Source organism: Eptesicus fuscus, chromosome 15 (genome assembly GCF_027574615.1).
Source record: "Eptesicus fuscus isolate TK198812 chromosome 15, DD_ASM_mEF_20220401, whole genome shotgun sequence".
Classification (NCBI taxonomy): domain Eukaryota; kingdom Metazoa; phylum Chordata; class Mammalia; order Chiroptera; family Vespertilionidae; genus Eptesicus; species Eptesicus fuscus.
Genome location: NC_072487.1, coordinates 34,599,420 through 34,625,835, shown reverse-complemented (window position 1 = coordinate 34,625,835; position 26,416 = coordinate 34,599,420). Strand labels below are relative to the sequence as shown.

Here is a 26,416-nt window from a genome sequence, read left to right as displayed (position 1 = left end):
TTGATACAACAAGAGTATATAACCCTGATAAACATATATGCACCCAATGCAGGAGCACCCAAATACATTAAAAAACTCCGGGAAGATATCAAGGGAGAGATCAACAACAAAACAATCATAGTAGGGGACTTTAATACACCACTGACATCACTGGATAAATCCTCTAGACAAAAATTCAGCAAAGAAACAGCAATCCTAAATGACTCACTAGATCAGATGGACTTAATTGACATCTTCAGAACATTTCACCCCAAAGCCACGGAATATATGTTTTTCTCAAGTGCACATGGGACATTTTCAAAAACAGACCACATATTGGGTCACAAGCAAAGTCTTCCCAAATTCAAGAAGACTGAAATCATATCAAGCATCTTCTCAGACCACAATGGCATAATATTAGAAATAAACTACAATAAAAACAATCCAAAAAACTCAAACACTTAGAAGCTGAATAGCATGCTATTAAACAATACTGGGTTACCAAAGATATCAAAGAAGAAATTAAAAACATCCTGGAAACTAATGACAATAAAAACAAAACAATCCAAAATCTATAGGGCACAATGAAAGCAGTCCTGAGAGGGAAGTTTATAGCTCTACAGGCCTACCTCAAAAAACAAGAAAAGATGGTAATAAATCATCTAACTCTACAACTCAAAGAATTAGAAAGAGAGCAACAAGAAAAGCCCAGAGTGAGCAGAAGGAAAGAGATAATAAAGATCAGAGCAAAAATGAATGACATAGAGACCAAAAAATAAATACAAAAGATCAATGAAACCAAGAGCTGATTCTTTGAAAGGATAAACAAGATTGTGAACATCTAGCCAGGCTCACCAAGAAGCAAAGAGAGAGGACACAAATAAACAAAATCAGAAATGAAAGAGGTGAAATAACCACAGACCCCACAGAAATACAAAGCATTGTTAAAAAAAAAATACTATGAACAACTCTATTCTAACAAACTAGACAACCTGGAGGAAATGGACATATTCCTAGAAAAATACAACCTTCCAAAACTCAATCAGGAAGATTCTAAAAATCTCAATAGGCCGATAACTATGGAAGAAATTGAAGCAGTCATCAAAAAGCTTCCAGCAAACAAAAGCCCGGGGCCAGATGGCTTCACAGGGGAGTTTTACCAAACATTCAAGGAAGAACTAAAACCTATCCTCCTCAGACTATTCAAAAAAATTCAAGAGGAAGGAACACTTCCAAGCTCATTCTATGAAACCAACATCACCCTAATACCAAAACCAGATAAAGACAACACAATGAAAGAGAATTACAGGCCAATATCCCTCATGAACATAGATGCCAAAATCCTCAACAAAATTCTAGCAAATCAGATCCAGCAGTACATCAGAAAGATCATACACCATGACCAAGTAGGATTTATCCCGGGAATGCAAGGATGGTACAATATCTGCAAATCAATAAACATGATACATCACATAAACAAATTGAGAGATAAAAATCACAGTCATATCAATTGATGCAGAAAAAGCATTTGACAAAAATCCAACACCCTTTCTTGATAAAAACTCTCAGCAAGGTGGGAATAGAAGGATCATACCTCAACATAATAAAAGCCATATATGACAAACCCACAGCCAACATCATACTCAATAGGCAAAAACTAAAACCATTTCCCCTAAGAATAGGAACAAGACAGGGATGCCCACACTCACCACTCCTGTTCGACATAGTACTGGAAGTACTAGCCATTGCGATCAGACAAGAAGAAATAAAAGGCATCCAAATTGGAAAAGAAGAGGTATAACTGTCCTTATTCGCAGATGACATGATACTGTATATAGAAAACCCTAAAGACTCCATCAAAAAATTATTAGACTTAATAGATGAATTTGGCAATGTAGCAGGATACAAAATTAACGCCAAGAAATCTATGGCATTGCTATACACCAATAATGAACTTACAGAAAGAGAGACTAAAAAAGCAATCCCATTTACCATCGCACCAAAAAATATATATGATACCTAGGAATAAACTTAACTAAGGAGGTAAAAGACCTATACACAGAAAACTACAGGATACTGAAAAAAGAGATAGAGGAAGACATAAACAGATGGAAGAACATACTGTGTTCATGGATTGGTAGAATCAACATCATCAAAATGTCATACTACCCAAAGCAATCTAATGCACTCTCCATTAAAATACCAATGGCATATTTCACAGACCTAGAACGAACGTTCCAAAAATTCATCTGGAATAAAAAAAGACCCCTGAATAGCCACAGCAATCCTGAGAAAGAAGAACAAAGTAGGTGGGATCTCAATACCAGATATCAAGCTGTATTACAAAGCCACTGTTCTCAAAACTGCCTGGTACTGGCACAAGAACAGACATATAGATCAATGGAATAGAATAGAGAACCCAGAAATTGACCCAAACCACTATGCTCAATTAATATTCGACAAAGGAGGAATGAACATACAATGGAGTCAAGACAGTCTCTTCAATAAATGGTGTTGGGAAAATTGGACAGTTACATGCAAAAAAAATGAAACTAGACCACCAACTTACACCATACACAAAAATAAACTCAAAATGGATAAAGGACTTAAACATAAGACAGGAAACCATTAAAATACTAGAGGAATCCACAAGCAGCAAAATCTCAGACATATGCCGAAGCAATTTCTTCACTGATACTGCTCCTAAGGCAATGAACACTAAGAAGAAAATAAACAAATGAGACTACATCAAAATAAAAAGCTTTTGCACAGCAAAAGAAACCATCAACAAAACAATAAGAAAGCCCACTGCATGGGAGAATATATTTGCCAATGTTATCACTGATAAGGATTTAATCTCCAACATTTACAGGGAACTCATACAACTTAACAAAAGGAAGATAAACAACCCAATCAAAAAATGGGCAGTGGACCTAAATAGATACTTTTCGAAAGAAGACAGAAGGAAGGCCAAGAGACATATGAAAACATGCTCAAAGTCACTAATCATCCAAGAGATGCAAATCAAAACGACAACTCGGTACCATCTCACACCTGTCAGAATGGCTATCATCAACAAATCAAAAAACGACAAGTGGTGGCGAGGATGCGGAGAAAAAGGAACCCTCATGCACTGCTAGTGGGAATGCAGACTGGTGCAGCCACTGTGGAGAACAGTATGGAGTTTCCTCAAAAAACTAAAAATAGAACTCCCATTTGACCCAGTGATCCCACTTCTAGGAATATATACCAAGAAGCTAGAAACACCAATCAGAAAGGATATATGCACCCCTATGTTCACAGCAGCACAATTTACCATAGCTAAGATTTGGAAACAGCCTAAGTGCCCATCAGCAGATGAGTGGATTAAAAAACTGGTACATCTACACAATGGAATACTATGCTGCGGTAAAAAAGAAGGAATTCTTAACATTTGCAACAGCATGGGTGGAACTGGAGAGCATTATGCTAAGTGAAATAAGCCAGTCAGAGAAAGATAAATATCACATGATCTCACTCATTTGTGGAATATAATGAACAACATAAACTGATGAACAAAAACAGATCCAGAGACAGAGAAGCATCGATCAGACCGTCAAACCTCAGAGGGCGGGGGTCAGGGGGAGAGATCAACCAAAGGACTTGTATGCATGCATATAAGCCTAACCAATGGACATAGACAACAGGGGGGTGAGGGCATGAGTGGGGGGGGGGGTTGGGGGGTAACGGGGGGATAAGGACACATATGTAATAGCTTAATCAATAAAGAAATTTAAAAAAATCTATATTGGTTTCCTGTGGCTGCTGCAGTTAGAAGATCTAGATATGAGTCTTAGCTCCACTCCTGACCTAAGGCAAATCTCCCTGCTATGTCTCCCCTTCCCCAAGCATTTAGAAGTCATGACTAGGTAGGAACAAGTTCATGCAATCACCATTATTCCTATGGTGCAGTTACCTATGATCTCTCTGGGTCTATCCTTCTAATGCGATACCAGTGCCTTTCATCAATCCTTTCACCTCACCTAGATTGTACCGTTATTTGTTCCACCCATGAGTGGGCATAGCAGGTGCAGAGAATCAATATGCCCTTCTACATGCCATAGACTAGTGTCCTCAGAAAGAAAAAATTTTATTACACAAAGCTTTCTCTCAGCACTTTCATTTCTTTACACCAGGTACATATACAACTAATTTTGTTAATGATTTTATTTCTGATGGATCCTTCTTTTCAGAATGCTACCAACTACTCTTCTAAATTAGATTTAGTATGTGTTCAGTTTTTAATTAGCTCAAATTAAAATCCTAGAGAGCAGCAGTGTACAATTTAAACCCACAGGTTAGAATCTCAGAGTAGATGCAGAATTCTGACTCCAGATGAGTTTTCCCCAGTTACTAATGAAAGCATGACTCTTTTCATGTGTGAACTCCCTTAAATAAGACGTCCCCTTGATGATTACCTTTTCGTTTTAAGTAAGTCATTTTTTTAAAAAAGAGTCCCCAAGACAGAGAAGAAAAAGCATGACATTCCTCAATGTCTTCCATTCATTGTGTCATATTCCCATAATTCCCAACATGAATCAGAGAGAGTGAAGAGAGCAATAAACAGAAACTTCCTTGATGGTACAGACATAAGAGTGTTGTACAGGACCACACAGCCACCACCACATCCATCTACAAAGTGCATAGAAAGCCATACACACAGAGTTGCCTGTTTCCTGTCTTCTCAGTTAAAAAACAAAACAAAACAAAACACAAAGGCAGTCCAAAGCTAAACTGCCATGGATGGCAGGGCTTCAGCCTTTCTGTCCCAGCTGTCAAAGAGGAGAGCCAGCCCTTACACACTGCTGCACATGAGTAAGCAGGTGATGGCTAAGTAGAATTTTAAGACATAACAAACTCAAGATGTGGATGTGGTTATCCAAACACCAAGGGACTTCTCCAGTTGTTCGTGGATAATTGTGCTGTAAAATTCTTTGTTACATGGAGACCAGATGGGAGCACCAAAACTTATCCTCAGCTTCCCGTCCCCCTGGATATCTTTACACGCACACACAGGGGCTGGAAGCAAGAGACGAAAAGTCCATTTGAACCAAACCAAGATGGATTTCACACTCTATTCCTAACATCTGAAAAAGTTCAGACAATTTACAGGCATCTAGATGCTTGGCCCAAGTTCTGTTCCTCAATCAGCCCACCAGTTCTCAAAATCTCATTGAAAGGATCAGGCAATCTGGCTTTCCAAGGGTGCCAAATGAGGGGGGTGGAATTGGAGTTTAGGTACCTTCTGGTGATAAGGTAATTCAATGCTTGGAAAATGCTGAAATTTTTACTGTAAGGCACAGGGTTTGGTTCACTAAAACAAGAAGGGGCCCTCTTTGCTGCCATTTCATGAGTGGACCAACCCCACTGGGAAGAGGATGAGAACCACTGAATCTACCTGGGTCAAGAGGCAGAGGTGAGTGCTCTGAGATAAGTTGAGATTTTGGTATCCAATGGGAAAGGATGTAAAAACTGGCTTTGCCACCTATTAGGTATGTGACTTTGGATAATACCCTGAATCCCTCTGTATCTCAGTTTTATTATGTAAAAGATCTAAATGATCACAGGATGGAGGATGAAAGCCAATACACCCGAGCTCCAGTTCAATATCTGCCACTCAATACATTTCACTTGCATTCCTTGTTGGTGTCATTTCTTAATTCTTAATTTCTTAATTCATAGCAATTGAATGAATTTGTTATTATTTTAATAACTTGTAATGGTTTTCTAATTGCAAAAATATATATTTGCATGTTCCTTTTTTTGAACCTTTAGGAAGTACATAAGCAAAAGGAAAAAAATCATCTGTAAACTTAAAAATGACACTGTTAACATCTCTGTGTGCATCCTTTGTCTTTTGTCTTCTGTTTTGGTGCCCCTCTCTCTCTCTCTTTTTCTCTCTTTCTTTCTCTCTCTCTCTCCCTCCTTTCCTTTCATTTTATGTTTATGTTTTTTTACAACAAGAAAAATTTGTGGCCTACATATTGCACTTAATATAACTAGCCCTTCCCTAAAATCTGTCTTTCTATCACTAAATATTCTTCCATAACATGATTTTAGTGGCTGTACAGTCTTCCATTATTTAAATGTACTATCATTTATTGACCAATAAAAAAAAGTATTCTTTCACTTAAAGTTTTTATATGTGCAACTAAAGAAATGTCTGAGGACTGAACTCATACTGTGGAATAAATTAAACTGAATATAGCGTGTCAATAATTAAATTTAAAAAACTAGTTGAAACATGCTTGCATGACAATAATGTCTTCTTTCTTCTTTAACCACCAAAACTAATCACTAAGAGACTACTGAAGTGCATGGTAAGGAATGACAGGACCATGTCTGTATCCTTGTTCAACCTGGATCTTCTGACATTTCCCCCAGCCATGCCTCTGACTTGCACTGTCCACTGGTGTATACTAGGCTGGCCTGCTAACTTACCCATGTTGTTGAGCTCACTGCAGAAAGATGTCTTTGCAACATAGCTTCCTGCCTAGAACAGTAGGACTTAAATTGCTTGTATTTCTTAGTCTTGGTCCATCCAACTCAAGCATCAGTTCTATTTATTATCATAGAAACATAGATCATTTGGGAACATTTAGTCACCTCCTTCAATTCTATAAAGCCTTCCAACACTTCTGACATCTGGGACTCTCTTCTATCTTCCTCCTGAATATATCCAGGGAAGAAGATATATCTCTTTGCAGGGGTGGAGGGGTGTCCTATGCACAGATGAACACACATACGCTACTTAACAAACTACCTAAATTCTTAAGAATACTTTACATCTGGCATCTTTATAGGTATACAGAAATTTTATAACACAGCAGGTCCTAGAATAACATCCATTTTGTTCGACGTCATTTCATTATAACATCAATGAGACGCCATAGGAACTTAACTCTTATTTATATCAATTAGCCTATGGTAAAATTGGTTTCCTTATATGTCATTTCACTTAAAGTTACAGAACCTATTGATAATGTTAAGTGAGGACTTACTGGGTAATGATTTTATACACACACACACACACACACACACACACACACAGACACTTGTGTGTGTGTGTGTGTGTGTGTGTGTGTGTGTGTGTGTATTCCAAAACAAAAACTCAGTATCTTTGGTATCTCTGTAGATAGAATATATATATTAAAAAAAATTATTCTCTCTTTATAGCTATGTGTTTTTCCATGAGTAGTTGTCACATCAATTAAAATACATTTATATGGATCTTCAAATAAATTCCATCAGACCACTTTCTGTCTGGCTGGTTAATCATTACTGCCCATTTTCTAAGTGCCCCCGCCTCCTATAGTATATTCCAGTAAACTAAAGACCTCTGGCTATCATAGATTTACAACTCAGCAAGATTAAACAATTTACCGTTATTTATGACAGCAAAGCTGGGTCTTCTGTATTATATTCCACATTAGCATCTGTCACTTTACATTTGGGAGCTCCTGTCCAAAAAAAGATTATGCCTCCTAAGCAAGCATTCGGCAGGGCCACAGAAGCAGGCGCCCTAACAAATAGCCTGACAAAGTATTTTAAAGCATCACCAACTCCTGCAGCTGTGCATTTCCAGACTACTCAGCAGATTAGCCTGGAGTCTCTTAGCCCCTACTTGGTCTGTTCCTCTCAGTAATCTCTCACATGGCCCAGTCCATTAGGCTTAAAAATCCTGAAATGAGCAGATTAAGATCTGGCCTCAGGAGGGGATAGTGGGGTGGCTGTGCAGGGTGGGGGGGGGGGATGCTCTTAACACAGCCTGAGCCTTAGAAAGGTTTAAGGTAGAAGAGTTTGGCATTGACACAACTAATTCATAACAGGAAATAATGCACAGACCATGCTAAAAAAGAAAATAAGTCCCTTGAGTTAACAGTCTATGCCAGAGCAGCTGTCCCCTCAAGTACCATGGCAGTGAGTGGATGCAGGAGTGTTTGTGTGTGTGTGAGTGAGTATGTACACTGGGAAGCGGGAGAGGTTCATGACCTCAGCAGTCATCCAAGCCTTAACCAGCAGCATGGAGGAATACCAAAAGTCAAGAGGAAGCCTCACCAAAGCAAATGTGATCACCACATCCACAGGCACCTCTGATTAAAAAGCCCATATGTACATGTCCTTTTACTTTAATCAGAGGAAAATAGTTTGGTAATATGAATGAATAAAATAATTGATAATAATTCATTACCACATTCAATCTTCCCACAATCCTGGAAGATATGGGGGCAAGTATTATTACTTTCCCTATTTTTACATATGAGAAAGCAAACCCAAGAAGGCTAGGTGACTTCACGGGCATACAAGTTGCCAATGGTAGTACCATGACTCAAATCCAGAGCTGCTTCTTTTTTCTTCATTATTCTTTATTGACATGTTCAATTATGAAAGCAATTTATATAGATATATGATTAGTTAATAAAGAAAAGTATATGCAGTAGAAATGGACAGAATTCTCCATACACACCCACAGACCCGATATATTCACTGTTAACTGTTTGGAGTGTGCTTCTTCCAACCCTATTTTCTATGCATAATTATATACACAAAAGTGGGATCATGCTACATAAGATACTCTACTAATTACTTTGATTCACTTAACAAACTATCATTCACATCTTCCTCATGCCACATATAGATCCGCCTCCTATGCTTATGAATATTAATGCATATATCGTGAGGTTGTGTCATAAATTATGTACTTGTTTATTACTGTTGAACATATAGATTTTCCAAGTTTTTCTTTAGCAAAATGTTGCAGTGAGCATTTGCACATTTGTACTAGGAATATCTCCAGGATAAAGTTGTAAATTAAGGGACTCATGAATTATTAAACAAGAACTCTATTAATTTAGATATATACTGCCAAATTGCCTAAGCAAAAAGTTGTATAAATATAATTTCCACCAACAGTGTACATACATGACAATTTTCCATACCCACACCAAACTCTGAGTATTTTTTTTTTTTCAAACTGATGGGTTGCTCTTATTTATATTTCTTTATTAATGACGTTGATCCCCTTTTCATGTGTTTGTGTTGTTGACAATATTTCTTTTAATTGTTTGAATTTTTCTTATTGGGAAACACTTTTCATGTATTGTAGATATTAACCATCTGTAGTAAAACTTTCATCCCAATATTTTGTGGGGTCTTCTGTCAAATGGGATAAACTTTGGTCTTTATGATTTCAAATTCTTTTCTCTTTCCATTAGAAATTCCCAATTGCAAAACCCTCCCCTTAACCCTGCCAGCTACAAAACAGAACTCTTACCAGAGGAGAACAATATACTGGCAACATTTTAATATTATATTTGTACAAAGCACCTATTAGAGACTTGGAAAGGAAAGAAAAACTTCTGTGACTTTTTGCCAATAAAAAGAATTTCTTTGGGAATTGAATGTTCCTGAAACTTTTCATACAAATATAGACTGTAGTCCAAAATTTGATGTCACTAAAGATGTAAGAGATGAAAGATATCCAAGAACTCAGAAAATGTGGATTTTAACAAGTCTTGTGTATATTCTAAATTTCCTTTTATTCATAACTAATGAGAGTCAAATCAGATGAAAGAACCTAAAACTTTCCCTTTGGCTATGCAAGTATAAACAGTTAAGGCATACTGGCCAAATCTTGAGTGTTTGCAATTAATTGTCAAGGCTGTAGACTAACAAAGAACATTGTAGCCCTAGCTTTCTATCTTCTATATAAAAATCCTTGGGAAATTTAGACCTTCTTTCCCCTGTCTATCATTCCCCAATAATCCTGTTCAAATTCTATTACAGTATTTGTTCATGTTACTGCTATCTAAAAGAAGAGTGGCCAAGGACCAAGAGATGTGCGTTAAGATTAGTGAAGCCAATACCTGTGCTGAGATTCCTCAAAAATCGGTTCCAACTTCTACTCCTTATGTCTGTACAGAAACTAGCAAATTTCAGAGTTCACAAATGGCTCAAAGAGAACAGATGTTTCATAGAAAATTCTCAGGGCAAATTTCACACATAATGTTGCTGATGTGTGTCTGTCTTTTCAATAAACATCATATGCTTTATTAGAAGATTTACTAAAGCAGCTTAGTTAAAAATGCCATCTGGGTCTCTGGACACATTAAACAAAGCTTAAAATAACCCACACCAGCAACTGGGAGGGCCCAGCTGTTCTCAAAACCTCTCCCACTCCCTTTACTTATACACACACACACACACAAAAAAAAAGTAAATGAGGATTTGAGGCTAAAGATTTAAGAATGAACTGGCCCAAACAGAGATGGATGGAACCATAGGCTCCCTAAAACTTGCTGCTGCTCATATAATAGATTTCCCAATTCCACGAATCACGAATGGGGATTTGGGAAGGGAAGCAAGATAGAGTGATGGAAGGCTCTTTAGAGTTTTCTAATATAGTAGAGGCCCAGTGCATGTCCTTGGCCTGGCCTGCACTCTCTCACAACCTGGGACCCCTCGGGGGATGTCGGAGAGCCAGTTTCGGCCCGATCCCTGCAGACCAGGCCGAGGACCCCACCAGTGCACGAATCCGTGCACCGGGCCTCTAGTATGCATATAAGATCTTTGGTTAATCTCTTCCCGCCTTTCCCCCTCACCCCTTCCCTCTGAGATTCATCAGTCTGTTCCATGTTTCCATGCCTGTGGTTTCTGTTCCTGCGTTAAGCGTCTGCCCCCTGGTGGTCAGTGCGCATCATAGCTACCGGACGGTCAGCCGGTCAGCCGGTCAGCCAGTTGCTTAGACTTTTATATAGAGAGATTATAAACCTTCCTAACATCTGGGCCATAGTAGCTCATTCCAGCCACCTGTACCTATTCTGTAGTGAAAACCAGTAAAAAATACATAGCAATGACCACTCAGTTCTTTTTTACTTTAAGAGATAAGACCTGGAGCCAGCCAAGCCCAGATTTCCACATCCATTCCAGGAAAGAAGCCTTACGTACTGAAGCACTGGTTTCCCTCTCTTGCTTCCATTTTCTTCCCTCTCTACTTTCCACCCAACACCATATCCCACTCTGCTCCCCTTCCAAGCCTATGTTCCTTGTCTTTGGTTCTACACCAAAGTGTGTCTCCCATATCTATACTAATAAAAGGGTAATATGCTAATTAGACTGAATAGACCAGACGACTTCCAGATGTCACTCCGGACATCCTTCCTGCAAACCACCCATGGCCCCTCGCCCAGGCCAGCCCCCCCCAAGCAGGGACCCCCACCCCGATCTGGGGCCCCCCTTCAGGGCAGGCCAGCCGGCCCCCACCCGTGCACCAGGCCTCTATCTTATATAATAAAAGGATAATATGCAAATTGACCCTAACAGCAGAACGACCAGAACCACTGCTGGACCAGTCACTATGAGATGCACTGACCACCTCTTGGTCCCTTTTCCCAGCCAGCAGGGTCCGATCGCCTGATGGCCACCCGCAGCGGGGGCAGGGTCGGCGAACGGGCGGGAACAGTCGACCTCTTGGTCCCTTCGCCCAGCCGTCAGGCACTGATCACCTGATGGCAAACGGGGAACCAGGGGTGGTTGGCAGCGGGGGGTAAGGCCAGCTGCGGGCAGCTGGGGAAGATGGCCCTGATCACAGGCCAGGCCTCAGGGCTGTACCCACACACGAATTTCGTGCGCCGGGACTCTAATAGTCTAATAAATGCCAAGGCAAGAGTATTCTCATTCTCTGGAACAACTACCTTTTCATATTCTGTTAGAATCAAATATAACCTGTGCAAACATCTTAGCTGGAAGGCACACCCAAATCTCTTGCTGACCCAGCTTTCCTCATGCCCTTGCACTTCAGCTTCCACCTCGAAAGGGTTTCAAAAGAAGCTCTTGAATGCTATAACTCAATAATAATGTTGTTGTTGTTGTGGCTGATCATCATATGCCCAATACTGTATATGGCTAGTCAACAAGTGGATTTTCTCTTGACTAAAACATGAAACAAGAGATATAAATTTTTTGCAAAGGGGCCCATTTCATGGTTTATTCAGTACATGTATTCAGATTATTATTATCTGAGATGTATTTGGTTGACCTTAATAATACTCCACTAAATATCTTAGTGCTATGGATGTTTCTAAATGCTTTCCTATGCAGTGCATTATCTGACTCCCAGGATAATTCAGTGATGCTGTCATACCCAATTTATAGAGGAGGAAACAAGGGGTTTCTAGGTATTTCGAGAGGCTAAAGCATTTGTCCTGTAACTTGCAAGGCAGAGCTAGGAAATCAAGGGGAGACTTCCAGATGCTGATACAGTGCTTTCTCTACCAAACCTCATTATCTCCTAGGCTATAGTCTGGTTTGGGTTTGCCAAATACGTATTTGTCGTATTTGATGACTTACCTTTATTTAACCTATAATTGCTTTGACTGTAATACTCTGGCTCCATTAAACACATATATACAACACACACACACACACACACACACACACACACACGTACTTTAAATGTTAAGTTATAGAGCTGTACTGTCTGGTATGGTAGCTACTAACCACTTGTGACTATTTAAAGTTAAAATTCAATTAATTATATTAAATGTAAAATTCAGTTCTTCAGTAGGTGCATTTCAAGTGTTCAATAGTCACATGTGGGCAGTGGCCAGGACAGTGCAGATTACAGAATATTTCCATCATCACAGAAAGTTGTACTGGACAGTGCTGATATACAATGTCATTTCCAGAGAGAGAAGACTTTAGAAAAAGTCAGAAAGAGGCAGATACAGTGCTTTATTATTTTCTAATAATAAAGGTAGTTTGGGACTAAAAAAAGAATATTATAACACAGAGGAGAAAAAGAGAGAATGCTCTTAGCCAGATGGATCTACCCAGAGAAGGGTGAAAGCATTCTTGTAGCCATTATGTTGTATTTAGCTCTTGAACTCATTAAGAGATTAGAATAAATTGGTATATGGATAATCTAAACCCCTAAAGAGGATCTGAAGCAGACGGGAATAGAAAGAGAATAAAAAATCAACTAGTTACAAACTAAGTTTAGTCACAATTCATTTAAATGACACAATTTACTCTTTGTACTTAGTAATTATTTTTCTTTTTTAGTATGACATTGTTTGTATTTTTAAAGGGGAATTAAAATACTTATAGGGATTTTTTTAGGTATATTCACATAGCCACATAAAGACTACAAAAACAGGTAAAGAAGTATCTTTTCACTCACAAATCCATTCAAATTGATTCTATAAAAATCCAGGTGTCCATAGCAATATTCAAAAAAGTAAAAGCAAAACAAAAGTCATGTACAACAATGGAGGTTGCTGTTTCACCAAATCTTACTATGAAAACTGGTGCTGTAAAGAGAGAAATAAATATATATTCTGCTTTCCAGAGGGAACTCTATTACAAGGTAACTAAATGGCCCAATTGTGAGGAAGCTGCCCCAATCTATAGTAAAATGCCAACTAAAACATGCAGGAGGAATAGGAGAATTAGCAAATCAACATTTTGAAACCCCTAATGAAACAATTTACTCAAGCCAGGATCACTCATGGATGTTAAAACAAATGGATGAAGGTTGATAAGGAAACAAATATTCACATGGTACTTAGTTTGCCCCACAGGCTACTTGCTAGTCCCAAGGCGGAAAATAATAGAAGCTACCGGCAATCACCACAATAACCCTGTAATCATTTTAGCATCACGAATAATGGAACCACCAGGGATTATGCTTCCTAATGTGATACAACATGAACATATATCATCATCTATAAAATATTCTTGTAAAAAAATTGTTGACCCCAAATCTAATTAAGCCTTTGCAACTAATTTTTAGTTCAACAAACAAACAAATAAAACATGAATATAGTAAAAAGTTAAATGACACCATCAAGAAATAAATAAAAAATTCCAAAAGCGGGGGGGCGCTGAGAGGGGAGATTCTATAGGACAATTGACTGGCCTAGTCTCTCCAACAAGTAATTTTCATTAACAAAAATAAAGAGGGAAGTATTTTCTAGGTTAAGAGAGACTTAAGACAAATAATCAAATGCATTGTGTTTATTGATTAGAATAAACCAGCTTGAACAAACCATCTATAAAAACATTTTAAAATAAGTGAGGAAATCTGAATGTGGGCTTGGTAATAAATGATACAAAGAAATCACTTTTTATTTTGTTTGGAATGAAAGTATAATTGTTAAAGAAAATGTTCTTCTTTTTTAGAGATCCATACTAGAGAATTTAGAGGTAAAATGTAATTTTCTTTAATATACTTTAAAATACTTTACTCCCTAAAGAGATGAAATAAGTATAGAAAAAATGTTAGTTTAGGGTATGGGCATATGAATGTCATTAGTTTAGTCTCTCTACTTTTCCAAAAGTTCAAAAATTTCACAACTTTATAATAAAAATGGAAAATCCCAAATTGTACAGGGATATATCTGAGAATCCATTTCAAAGTTTATGAGATATTAAAACATTGGTAATGTAGTTTATCATTTTATAAATTCCAACCTTCTGTTCTCCTCCATCAATTACATAATCAAAGAACAACTAAAGTTTTTGTTTTTTTATAGAAAATTATTTTGTAAAATTAACATTTTTAATAAAAACCAAGATTTTTCAGATAGAGAGAATGCAGTCCCCCAGTCAGATTCCAGCCAGATCAAAACAGAAGAAACTCTATTTTTCTACTATTTTCTAGCCTGTTTATTGAATATTTCATAAGAAATCAAAAAAGGTCAAAGCATTTGGAATCAAAGTTCATAGTTCCCGAATATAACTCAACAGTCCAAATTAGAAGACAAGTCCATTCCCACCAATTTGCAATTACTCAAGAACAATTTTGCTTACAGTTATCAAAACTGCCTTTCCCAGAAGCCAGCCTTCTGATTATTCACTTTGCTTTAGCAAAAGTCCCCAAGAACTGAACGAAAATAAGGATAAGATTGGTTAGAATGAGCTGTTTGAAATTTTGATAAATATCCACCATTCTCTTCACCCATCTCCACCCGCCTTAGAAGTAGTACTTTCAGAATATTTAAGAGATGAACTTCTATATGGATTCTTCATAACCACTGTGAGGTTACATTTAACTCTATTTTAAGCATATATTAACTTGTGCTAACTATCCCCTAAAATAAACTCTGTTCAAAGTTAATAAAATGTGTTTACCAGAGAAAACACAATATTGGACAGGCTATGTTTCTCTCATCCCTGGAAAAAACTGGAAGGAGTATGCAAGCTGCCATGCTCTCCCAAGGCTCATTATTCTCCATCATTCCACAGGAACAGCTTTGTCAGACAAGAGTAAAAGACAATTTGTCAACCTTTTTGCAAATCCCTGATTCTAGCCAATTTTCACCAGTCCCAAGTGAGAACCAGAGAGAAATTCAAGTCTTTTATCTCCAGCATCATTGTCTGCTGGGGTTGGAAATCACAATTCCACAACCCAATTCACCCCTTGGCCCTGTTTCTCCCAATTGGTTTTGGTTATTTTTAAAAAAACTATTTCCTCATCCCTGAAGCATTGGGAAGGGGGAATTATAGTAGACAAACATGAAGCATGGACAACCCCAAATCTCACTGGTTCGTTCTCTCTCTCTCTCTCTCTCTCTCTCTCTCTTCACACACACACACACACACACACACACACACACACACACATGGGGTGGGGGGGGGGGGAGGAAGGAATCCAAATGCCAGACAATTGTTTAGTTTCACTTTTTTAAATGTTCACACTCATTTATACATCTGCAGAGATTTCACTTAAAGAAACGTTCTATGTGTGTGGGTCTGACTACAGTAACAAGGCCGAAATTACTCTTTAAGACAATGTTTCCCATATAGAATTCAGAGATCTCTGAAATTAGTTATCTCTCTGTGAAAGTCCTTGAGAGGCCGCTGGATTGGGAAGGAGAAAATAGGGATATGAGGATATAGCAAACGTTGCTTCTAGTTGTAGGATATCAAGCAAGGAGGGAGAAGTGGGGGTGGGGGTGACTGAGAATTCCAATTGCAAAAGAAGGCTGCAGAGGTCGTGAGAGAATGGAGAGGAAATGAGGATGAAACGCAAAAGGAGAAAAGGCATGAAATGTGGTCAAATGCCAAAGGGCATCTTGGAGAGAAGTTGGGAATTGCTTTAAGAAAGGCATTGCAAATCTCATTTCAGACCATTTAAAGATGTCTCCAGGAAACTGAGAGCCCAGGCTGCAGAGCATCAAATTGATCCCTACCCCATTTCCATCCGAATCAAATTAATCATAAAATAATTTCACTGGGTTCATGAACCAACGATATTAAAAACCTTCACCGTTTGCACTTGCCAAACATGTCGGGGATCAACACTGCTGTGTGTTCTGAGACAACACTACTGTTAAACTTGGCAGACCCAAACTTTAGGGTGGAAGATGACTGCAAATAAGACAATGTCCTGGGTGCACCAGGGAGGCTGTGGAGAGCGGCGGTGGTGGGACGCTGGGCGGAAGGACCTGGGCTAGGAGAGCGCCGAGCCGGCAGGCTGAAGGGGGCGCGGGCGAAAACCTGGGACAGCAGCGGGAAGCCAGGGACGAGCAGGTAACTCACCCCGTTGGCCGCAGCCATCTGCACCACGATCTCCGTGGCCGTCCTGCTGAAGTACCTGCCGTCGCTGCCCACCACCATGGTGCAGCCCTGGCGATCGCGCAGGTCGATGGACGACAGCACGCTCTGGATGAAGTTGGGCAGGTAGTTGCGCTGGCCCTCGAAAAGCCCGGTGGGCCGCCGCAGCCCCCCGCCCCCAGTGGGCCGCTGGTCCTCGTAGGGTGCCGTTGGCACGGTCAGCACCGGGATGGGGCTTCCCTCCATGGCGGCTCCGGGCCGGTCCTGCCGCGGCTCCCGGGAGCCGGAGGGAATCTGCAGCCCGGGAGGAGGGGGGGCCACCAACCTGGCGGCGGGCCCGAACTCCGCCTCGCGCCCCGGCCCCCTCCCCGAGCCGGCCCACAGCCTGCGCCCTCCCGCGGCACCGACCGGTGGATCCTCTCCAAGCGGCCCCTCGCTGCCCCAGCAAAGTTTGGCCTCTACCTTCCAACAAACTTCCTCTCCAGCTGGATGGCCCTAGGGGCCCGCAGTTATTCCCCCCAGCTGGACTCACTTTCGGGGTGTCGTCCCCAAAACCTGTTCCCAGTGCCAGCTACTCCCTCCCCTGGCGGCTCCTATTCTTGTGTCTGACCCAAGCCTTCCCCAGCAACGGACTGTCTCCGGGGCCCACCCTCCGCTAGAAAATAGCCCGGGGTGGTGAGACCTGGAGGAGGATTTGGGATCCTCTCTGGCACCCCCAGTCCCTCTCCCCTTTCACCAACAACCCTGTCTCCTCGTCTCCCTGGGAGTGAGCAGTTTACTCGCACAAGTTTCTCTCTGGAACAAGGACAAGGGAGGGAGTCGGGGTGGAGGTGGGGGTGGGGAGGGGGGACTGAAACTTTTGCCATCAGCAACAGCCCCAGCCAAAAATAACCCTGGAAAGGCAAGCTGAGAATTGTTATCTTCTGCCAGCGATGAAATTGGAGGCTGGGTGCTGTGTGTGTGTTTGTGTGTACACACCCTCCACCACTACCATTTGTTGCAGGGAATCACATACTGTCAGGCCCTTCCATCCTGCAGGGCCCGCCCAGCCATCAACACTTTTCCCCTGGCTATCTCCAGATAGCCCACATTTCAGTACAGAGACATTTCTTCCTGTGGTAGTTGCAACAGCAGCAACAAAGACCCACATTTTCTTCTTGCCCTTCCCACCCTCGCTAGCCCAGCTCATGCTTAGGAACAGGCTTGTCCCACGCTGTATTTGCCCATATTGCTGAGCTCCTTTTAATCTCCTACCAGGAATGAATGAACAAACTCAAATTAAGTAAAGACAGGGTACTAGGAACTGTTAGGTCCTTTCCAGGGGTCCTCTCATTCTGCATGGGCTAGCGATGGTCTGCCCTGTCTCCTTAAAGCTCACCTGAAATCCAAAACCAAAAAATACCCCCATAGAAAATGGGAATAAAGAGAGAACAGACTAAAAAGATAAAACCCTAGAGTCCATTCCCCTGAATTTGTGGTTGAGGGAGCCTTGGATTAGCACGAGACAGACCTCAACCCTTCTAAGGATCTGTGCATATCTCTATGGTGTGGGTTTTTTTAAATCACTTTCTAGTAACATTTCATGTTGCAAAGAAGGACAGTATTATTCCCAGGAGAAGAGAAGGTGGTAAGTCCTTTCCCCTAGTAAAGACATAGCCCCCAAGCCTAGAGTTGCCCAAAAGACCTCCAGGACTTCATCTCTCCACTTTCAGCACCTGCCTCAGTCTTGATATCTCCGTCATTCTGTCCCAACAAAGCTCAGCTCCTTCCACCAGGCTAAAGACAAGTCAGGCACATCTCATACAAGATTTTACAGTTTTACCAGTCAAGAGGAAAGCCACTTTTCTTAGTTCAAATCCCCAAATTCCCAAAGACTCTGATTGGCCCAGCACAAGGGAATGTGCCCAACTATATTACCAGAAAAGAACGCCACAGTGAAAGGGAAAACAGTTCCTGCAAAGGAAGGAGGTGCTATGCTCCAGAGCAGCGGACCACCGGTTGGCGACCACTGCTCCAGAAGGAAGATAAATGGATGACCAAATCACAATTGTTCACCACATCCTTCACACTTTCACTGATCAAGTATTTTGAAAATTATTTTTTTCACTGAATTCACATAGTACTTTGTATCACTAATAAGGAATGTTTCCCATGTTGCTATACCTTTCTGCATATATTCTCTCTCCTCTAGCTGTATGTGACCTTGGAATAATCCCTTAACCTCTCTTTACCTTAGTGTCCTCACTGTAAAATGGGCATTATTATAATCCTTACCTCATAAATTGTTGGTAGGATTAAAATACTTAGTACAGTGCTGGACAAATGTTAGATGTTTATATTATTGCCATCAATGTTGCATTTATCATTATTAATGTATAACAAGAATTACAGTCTATATATTTGTAGACCACCACTGTACTTAAAGGGTCTTGGGCATAGGTGATATTTTATAAAGATTGGTGGAATTAATCTGTGGGCTTTGACAATGGGAACTAAAGACATATAATTTGCCCTTGAAACAAAATAAAGTTTTATAACTCAAGAAATATCTTCAAAGCTACCTCCAAATTTGATCCAGTTAATTTTAATAAATTTGTCAAAGTGATGGAGAATGAAACCCGAGAGGACCCCATAGGTAAGAAATGTCTTGCACATAGTTGCTCGCTGGTAACATGAGAAGGTCATGTTAGATCAGTGTTTCTCAGTGGGTTTTCCTCAGAACATGAGTGCTACCTAATGCTGCACAAAACAAGGATTTCGTGGCTAAGTAACTTTTTAGAATCCTGCACACTCTACCCCATTCTTGGAGCTTCACAATGCACATTTTCATATTCAAAGCTCTGAGAGGTCCCACAGGAAAGACATCAGTTTAACTTTTTTTAAAACTCGTGCTTCCCAGCCTAAATTCACAAGACCAGTTTGCTTAAGGAAAAAAACTCAGACTACCTTTATGATTACAGTGGTGACATCCCCCTTCCCATTTGTGTGTCCTCAGGGGGCTAGGTCAGGGATAAATACATTTTCCTGCTTCTAGGGACTGGTCACCCCTTTGTACTGAGCTCAGAGCTCTCGGCAGCATGGGTCACAATGAAGGGCAGCTCTGTTTGCCTAGAGATGCCTTTCGGCCTTCTCTGAGCCTCTAGTCTAGAGAAAGGCATCTCACTGAGAATTCTTGGCATGAAACAGGAGCAACTGATATGTCTTCCCTTTCCCTTGGGACTTCCTTGCTCTCAAAAAAAAGGTGTCAGCCAGCACCTTCATGTAGAGAAAAACACTAGCTGGCTCAGCAAGATCAGCATTTCCCAAAAAGAGAATTTAGGGTAAAATAAGTGTTGAAACACTACATACTTTATCCTCTATCCTGTAGATTCACAAAGCGCAATAGCATATTAAAGACTGAAGTTCCATAGGAAAGAATACTCAACTTTAACCCAGAATTTCCAAATTTTATCTGACTATGGGCCCTTTTCCAAAACAGAGTAAGGACATTAATATTCTATGAAACACTTTAGATATTTCAGGTCCCTTCCAGATAAATCATTCAATGATTCCCTTTTTTACTCATGAAGCATTAAAAGAATAATTTCTGTCAGGTTTCTATTAAGAAAGTTACTAGAATTTGCAAAAGGAAGCAGGTAAAATCACCCAATTAAAAAATATACCCTTGAGCCCGGCTGGTGTGGCTCAGTGGTGGTTAAGTGTCAACCCATGAACCAAGAGGTCGCTGTCCAATTCCCTGGTCAGGGCACATGCCCAGATTGTGGGCTCAATTCCCAATAGGGGGTGTGCAAGAGGCAGCCAATCAATGATTCTCTCTCATCATTGATGTTTCTATCTCTCTCCCTCTTCCTTCCTCTCTCTGAAATCAATAAAAACATATTAAAGAAATATAAACCGTTGAGTGATTTCGAGACTTAAAATGACTTACATATATATTTATATATAATTTTATATGTTCTGTTCTTCCATCCTCCCACCTCCACCTCCGATGCCCTGGCTGGCAGAGAAGGCTGGCACACACATTTGGTCATGGTAGTTAAGTATTCCTATTGAGTTGGAGTCTACTTCAGTGCACACAGGGAATGCTAAAAACATGCTGTTGACTCATTGACTCTAAGAGCCGAAGAAATGCCAAAAGTACAGGACAAGTGCCAGAAAAGCAGGTGGAAAATGTCATGAGGCAGTCATTCCTCTAAGGAAGCACCAGTTCCCTTTTTAATCTGCCCAAACACCTTCGGGTAGTGGAGAAAGTCCATTATATTTCTCCAAAAATACCATCTTCCACTAAGCCTTCTGTTCCCTTTCACTGTGTCCAAATGAAATAGCACATAGCAATCCCAACAGAACTTGCTGCTTCTCTACTGCCTTCATTGTAAGGCCACTAAGTGAATGTTCAAGTGATGTAAAGGTTCTTGTCTCATGTGTGTCTAGTGCACTTGTGCCTGTGTTCCCACATCTTGGGCTTCAAATATTTGTTTCCCACCTTCATCAATGACTACATATGTGGCCTTGGACAACTTGCTTTCTCTCCCTAAAGCTAGGTTTCTGCACTGAAAAATGGATATAATGCTACCTGCCTCCTATGGTTGATGACCATATTCAAAGAGCTAATATGTAGCAATTGCTCAGCACAGTGCCTGGAACATAATAGGGGCTGAATAAGTGATTGCTACAATGATTATTATTATTACCATTATTATTATTAAAAATAATTTTTATTGCTATTATATTTACTAAATTTATTATTACCATAATAATTATCCTAATATATAAAAATCCTGGGTCCATCATGATCGGAGGCTCGACCAACCATAAGTCAGTCCTGCAGTCAGTACTGGGTTGCCGTGGCGACCCAGCGCTGACTGCTGCGGCTGCAGCCACGGTGATCCAGCACTGACTGCTGAGGGGGCTTGAAATCAGGCCCAGAGACAGGCCTGAAGAGAGAAGCAGGGTCTGGTACATAGCCTCTGTGGCAGCTGTTGATCAGCATTTGCCTCTCTCTTTCTTTCCAGCAGCAGCGCCTCCATTTCTCTCCAGGCCTCCACCTGGGCTGCTGATCAGCCCCGCCTTTCTGATCAGGCCCTGTTGATAGGCCCAGAGACACTGACTGGCATAGAAACCGACCAATCAGAACCCATCTGGGTGAACTGTGAGGAGCCAATGGCTGCCTAGGAGGCAAAGCTTTTGACGCTGACTGGCATAGAAACCAACCAATCAGAACCAAATCTGGGTGAACTGTGAGGAGCCAATGACTGCCTAGGAGGCGGAGCTTTTGATGCTGACTGGCATAGAAATCGACCAATCAGAACCAAATTGGCCAGCAGTGGAGGGCAGTTGAGGGCAAGATGAGGCCTGCAGGGGAGGGCAGTTGGGGGCGAGATCAGGCCAGCAGGGGAGGGCAATTAGGGGTGATCAGGCAGGCAGAGGCAGTTAGGGGTGATCAGGCTGGCAGGGAAGGGCAGTTGGGGGTGAGATCAGGCCAGCAGGGGAAGGCAGTTGGGGGCAATCAGGCCGGCAGGGAAGAGCAGTTGGGAGCGAGATCAGGCTGGCAGGGGAGGGCTATTGGGGGCGAGATCAGGCCAGCAGGGGAGGGCTATTGGGGGCGAGATCAGGCCAGCAGGGGAGGGCAGTTGGGGGCGACCGGGCCAGCAGGGGAGGGCAGTTTGGGGTGACCAGGCCGGCAGGTGAGGGCAGTTGGGGGTGATCGGGCCAGCAGGGGAGTGGTTAGGTGTTAATCAGGCTGGCAGAGGAGTGGTTAGGGGGTGATCAGGCTGGCAGGCAGAAGTGGTTAGGGGCAATCAGGCAGGCAAGCAAGCGAGCGGTTAGGAGCCAGCAGTCCCAGATTGTGAGAGGGATGTCCGACTGCCGGTTTAGGCCCGATCCCTGTGGGATCGCGCCTAAACCGGCAGTCGGACATCCCCCAAGGGGTCCCAGATTGGAGAGGGTGCAGGCTGGGTGAGGGACACCCCCCCCCCCAGTGCATGAATTTTGTGCACTGGGCCTCTAATAAATAATATAATAGTAATGATTCTTAATCTTTGTATCAGTAGTATTGTCTTTGAGAGCAAGAATGAACTATGTCTGATTACCTTTTCAGCACACTATCTAGCATAACATCATAGGCAAAATAGGGAACTAGCGTTAAGGATTAAAAAATTTATTTTTATTGACCCTTAAATACTTTGTAACAGTGCAAAAGGAGTTGTCAGCCTAACACATGGAAATTCCCATTCCTGTGTGGTTTGTTTTTGGAGGTGCCACAGGATGCCTAGGAATCCTGAAGGGCTGCTTATCAACCTCCCAAGGCCAGCACAAGAAGCCAATGGGCAAAATAATTCGGGTGTAGTTTCCTGACCTTCATGCACTAGCCCCAACTTTGAAAAGCACTTAATGTTAATTGACTAACTTGTAAATATTGTTTTTGGAAAGCCAATAGTTTCCTTTTAATTCAGTTTTACCTAAAAATAATAAGACTGATCAACCAAGGATGAAGATTCAATTTCCAGGTGTCCCCCAAAATATCTAGAACCATCAATGATATATAATAACAGATTACTAAAAACTTTAGAAAGTCTTATCAAAGTTCCTCCTGTTATAAAAGGCAAAAATCTTTACTTTTCTAAAGGAATCTCTATACTCTTTTAATAGGTGAATTTTGTTAAAGAAATACAATTTAGATATTCATTAAAAAAGAACTATACTTTCTATTAATTATATTTCATTAGTCATTTTTAATCATAACCTACATGGAATTTTTTCTTTGGTGTGTTGTGTGTTGGTTTTTTTGGTATGGTGGATTTTAGAAAGGGATCCCCAATATATGACTAATATCTAAATAAATATTTTAGCATTCCTTGCTAAAGTAATTTCTTTTCTTTTATTTATTTTTTCTTTTTTACAAAATTAGCCTTTTTTTAATTATTGACTTTAGAGAAGGAGGGAGGGAGGGAGGGAGGGAGGGAGGGAGGGACGGAGGGAGGGAGGGAGGGAGATTGGTTGCCTCCCACATGTGCCCCAACTGGGGACCAAATCTGAAATCTGGGTATGTGCACTGACCAGGAATCCACCCCACCACCTTTTGGTGTATGGGACGATACTCCAACCAACTGAGCAACATTGGCCAGGGCTATAAAGTAATTTCTTAAAAACTATTTTATATTCATCTATATCATGGAGCTAAATAACAAGTATGCTGTACAAGCCAGTATTCCTACCTTATGAATGGATTTTTTTTTCAGCTATGAAGTCTGGGTGAATTTGTATGACTGACAGTGAAATACTACGACATCAAAGCCAGTCAGTTTTGGAGTTGTGAGCACATGCCATCCTCAAGTCCCTAGCCCAGCCCAGGCCTAGCTCAGATGTTACTTACCTATTTATCAGGAACACGGGTCCCAACTATTCTATGTACCCTGCCTGACCAATTTTCTCCATGAGATTCTTCCAGTCTTTTGTTCATTTCCTCAGAGCACATCTACAGAGGGCACAATAATTTGAAAATCAACTCAAGCAAATAGTGAACACAACTGCATTTTAACATAGGGTTTTCAGGACACACTAAGTTAACCCAAAAGTGGTGCCAATGATTGGGGCTTTATGGTTATCAACTTCAAAGGGAAGCCAAGAGCACCTTCATTGTTTTGGCATTTTTCTTCCCCGTTTCTAATGTTTCCTCAGAACCTAGGAAGTGGTAACTTTTCAATTCTCATGGAATGGATTTTTCCCACTTTCAGTAGGAACTGAAATCAACCAGGTTTTTATCCAATAGCAGTTCTCTTTATGTATCTGAGATCCTCCAACATGTCCGACTTAGGGGCATCATTAGTGAGAGTGGCTCCACAATAACATTTTATCATTTAACTCTATCAGGTATTCAATAGAGGATGTTATTCCCTTTCACTGTCCAAACTTCTGACAGATATTAATCATTGGGATTCTGGAATAAGTAAATGGAATATCTGAAAATTCCTCCTGAATTTATGTTATTCTGAAATTTCATAACACTCTACTTACATGATTTTGAAAAATAACAGGAAAGCATAAGAATAAGCACAGCCCAGTCACGTGGCTCAACAGGTTGAGCATCATCTTGTGCAACAAAAGGTTTTGTGTTCAGTTTCCAGTCAGGGCACATACATGGATTGTGGGTTCAATCCCTGGTTGGGGCACATATAGGAGGCAACTAATCGATGTTGCACATCAGTTTCTTTCTCTCTCTATCTCATTCTCATTCCCTTCCTCTCTCTCTAGAATCAAGGAAAATATCCTTGGGTGAAGATTAAAAAAGCAATAAGCACAGAATTATTCTGTAAAACTTTTCTATATGAAAAGTTTTCATGGTCTTATGTTAAGAAAAGATATAATAACAAGTGGACGGTTTGCTAACACTATGAATCAACATATTGTGACAAGATTATAAAATCCAATAACATATAGAAATTGTATCTACCTGATAAAGACACAGGGTAATAGAAAACATTTTGAAAAACAAATGAACATGAACAAGATAAATGCTAAGATCATTTAAAAATTGGAAGATAATACCACAATTATTTAAAGACTGTCACTTTTTAAATGAAATTTTTAACTCCACAAAACATCAACTGTTCTCTCCAACAGAATTCAAATAATGTAATATTTGGGTCTCCTGGCAAATGTAAGAGCACCACAGAGAAGCAGATGTCAGAATTGCCAATTTAATGACAATTTAATAAAAATTCCAAAACTTGTTATTTCTTAGAACAGCACTCACAGGATTTGTGAAAAGTATACTATGCATGTAAACTTATTAACATTTACTCGCTATCAGCAGAGGACAGAGACATGAAAGCACACTGAGAGCAACAGATACAGAAAGACTGACTAAAATTCTTCTCTCCTACTGCTCCTGTCCCCGTTCCCAGAAATGTCGACCTTGACCTTCAAATCCATGCATCAACAGTTCCTGCTCTTGCTCTCAACCTGAAGTCAGTGGATATCTTCATACCAGTAAGGTCTCTACACAGATTATATAAGCCTCAATTCTCACAGGAGAATTACAATCCTTCATACAATTTTCTTGATTTCAACTGATAGTTCTCAAGAATTTCGGAGTCCATGTAAAATTCCCAAGAAATTCACAGGAGCAATTTCCAAATGGAAACACTTTGCCTCTGTTCCTTTTCAGGAGAAACCATAAACATAGAGCTTTCCTTCTCCTCTCCAAATTTTCTCTGCCCACTTGTGATTGTCACTTCTTTAGTTGCCCAACTAACAATTTCCCCATTTCTGGGGGTCCCAGTCCTGTGAGGTGAGTTCTCAGTTGTTATGACCTTATTACATAACCTTCCATTCCTGACGATATACAAAGGGTTGACCCAGCAAAGAATGCCTGGCCCAATTGGATTCTCTCACTGTCTCTGGAATTTGACTACTGGAACCCAGACATACAGAGACTAGGGCCACTGTGGTTTAACCATATTGATGATGGGTGCATGAGCGATTCAATAGGAGCTACTCTGAAACTCCTCTTTCTCAATTATGGATGCTTAAGGTGCCCCAATATTCCTCATTAAATCCCTCATGGTTTAAGCTAGTCAGAATTAGTTTCTGTTGCTTTTAATCAAAAGAACCTTAGCTAATACATCATTATTCCCTGGCCCTAGTTTGTTTAATTGTCCAGGAAAAGAAGGGAAAATGCCTTACTGGTTTAAAAAAGTGAGAACATACGATTCCATTTATGAGACATTTAGAAACACACATAGGAGCACTCTGTATAGTTTATAACACATATATGTAGTCTGGGCATAAACTGTGAATAGTGTGCACATCCATATCAAGATCATGGTTGTCTGGGGGTGGG

General features: G+C 40.6%; 1 protein-coding gene across 1 annotated transcript in view; it reads right to left on the bottom strand.

The window, feature by feature from the left end:
* Positions 1–16,844, bottom strand: part of PGM5 (phosphoglucomutase 5) — a 170,454-nt gene extending 153,610 nt beyond the window's left edge. Inside the window, exon 1 of the mRNA XM_008144963.3 lies at positions 16,561–16,844. Within this exon, the coding sequence (XP_008143185.1) occupies positions 16,561–16,821 (261 nt within the window). The 5' untranslated portion in view covers positions 16,822–16,844. The remainder of the gene's footprint in view (positions 1–16,560) is intronic.
* Between the last annotated feature and the right edge of the window lie 9,572 nt (positions 16,845–26,416).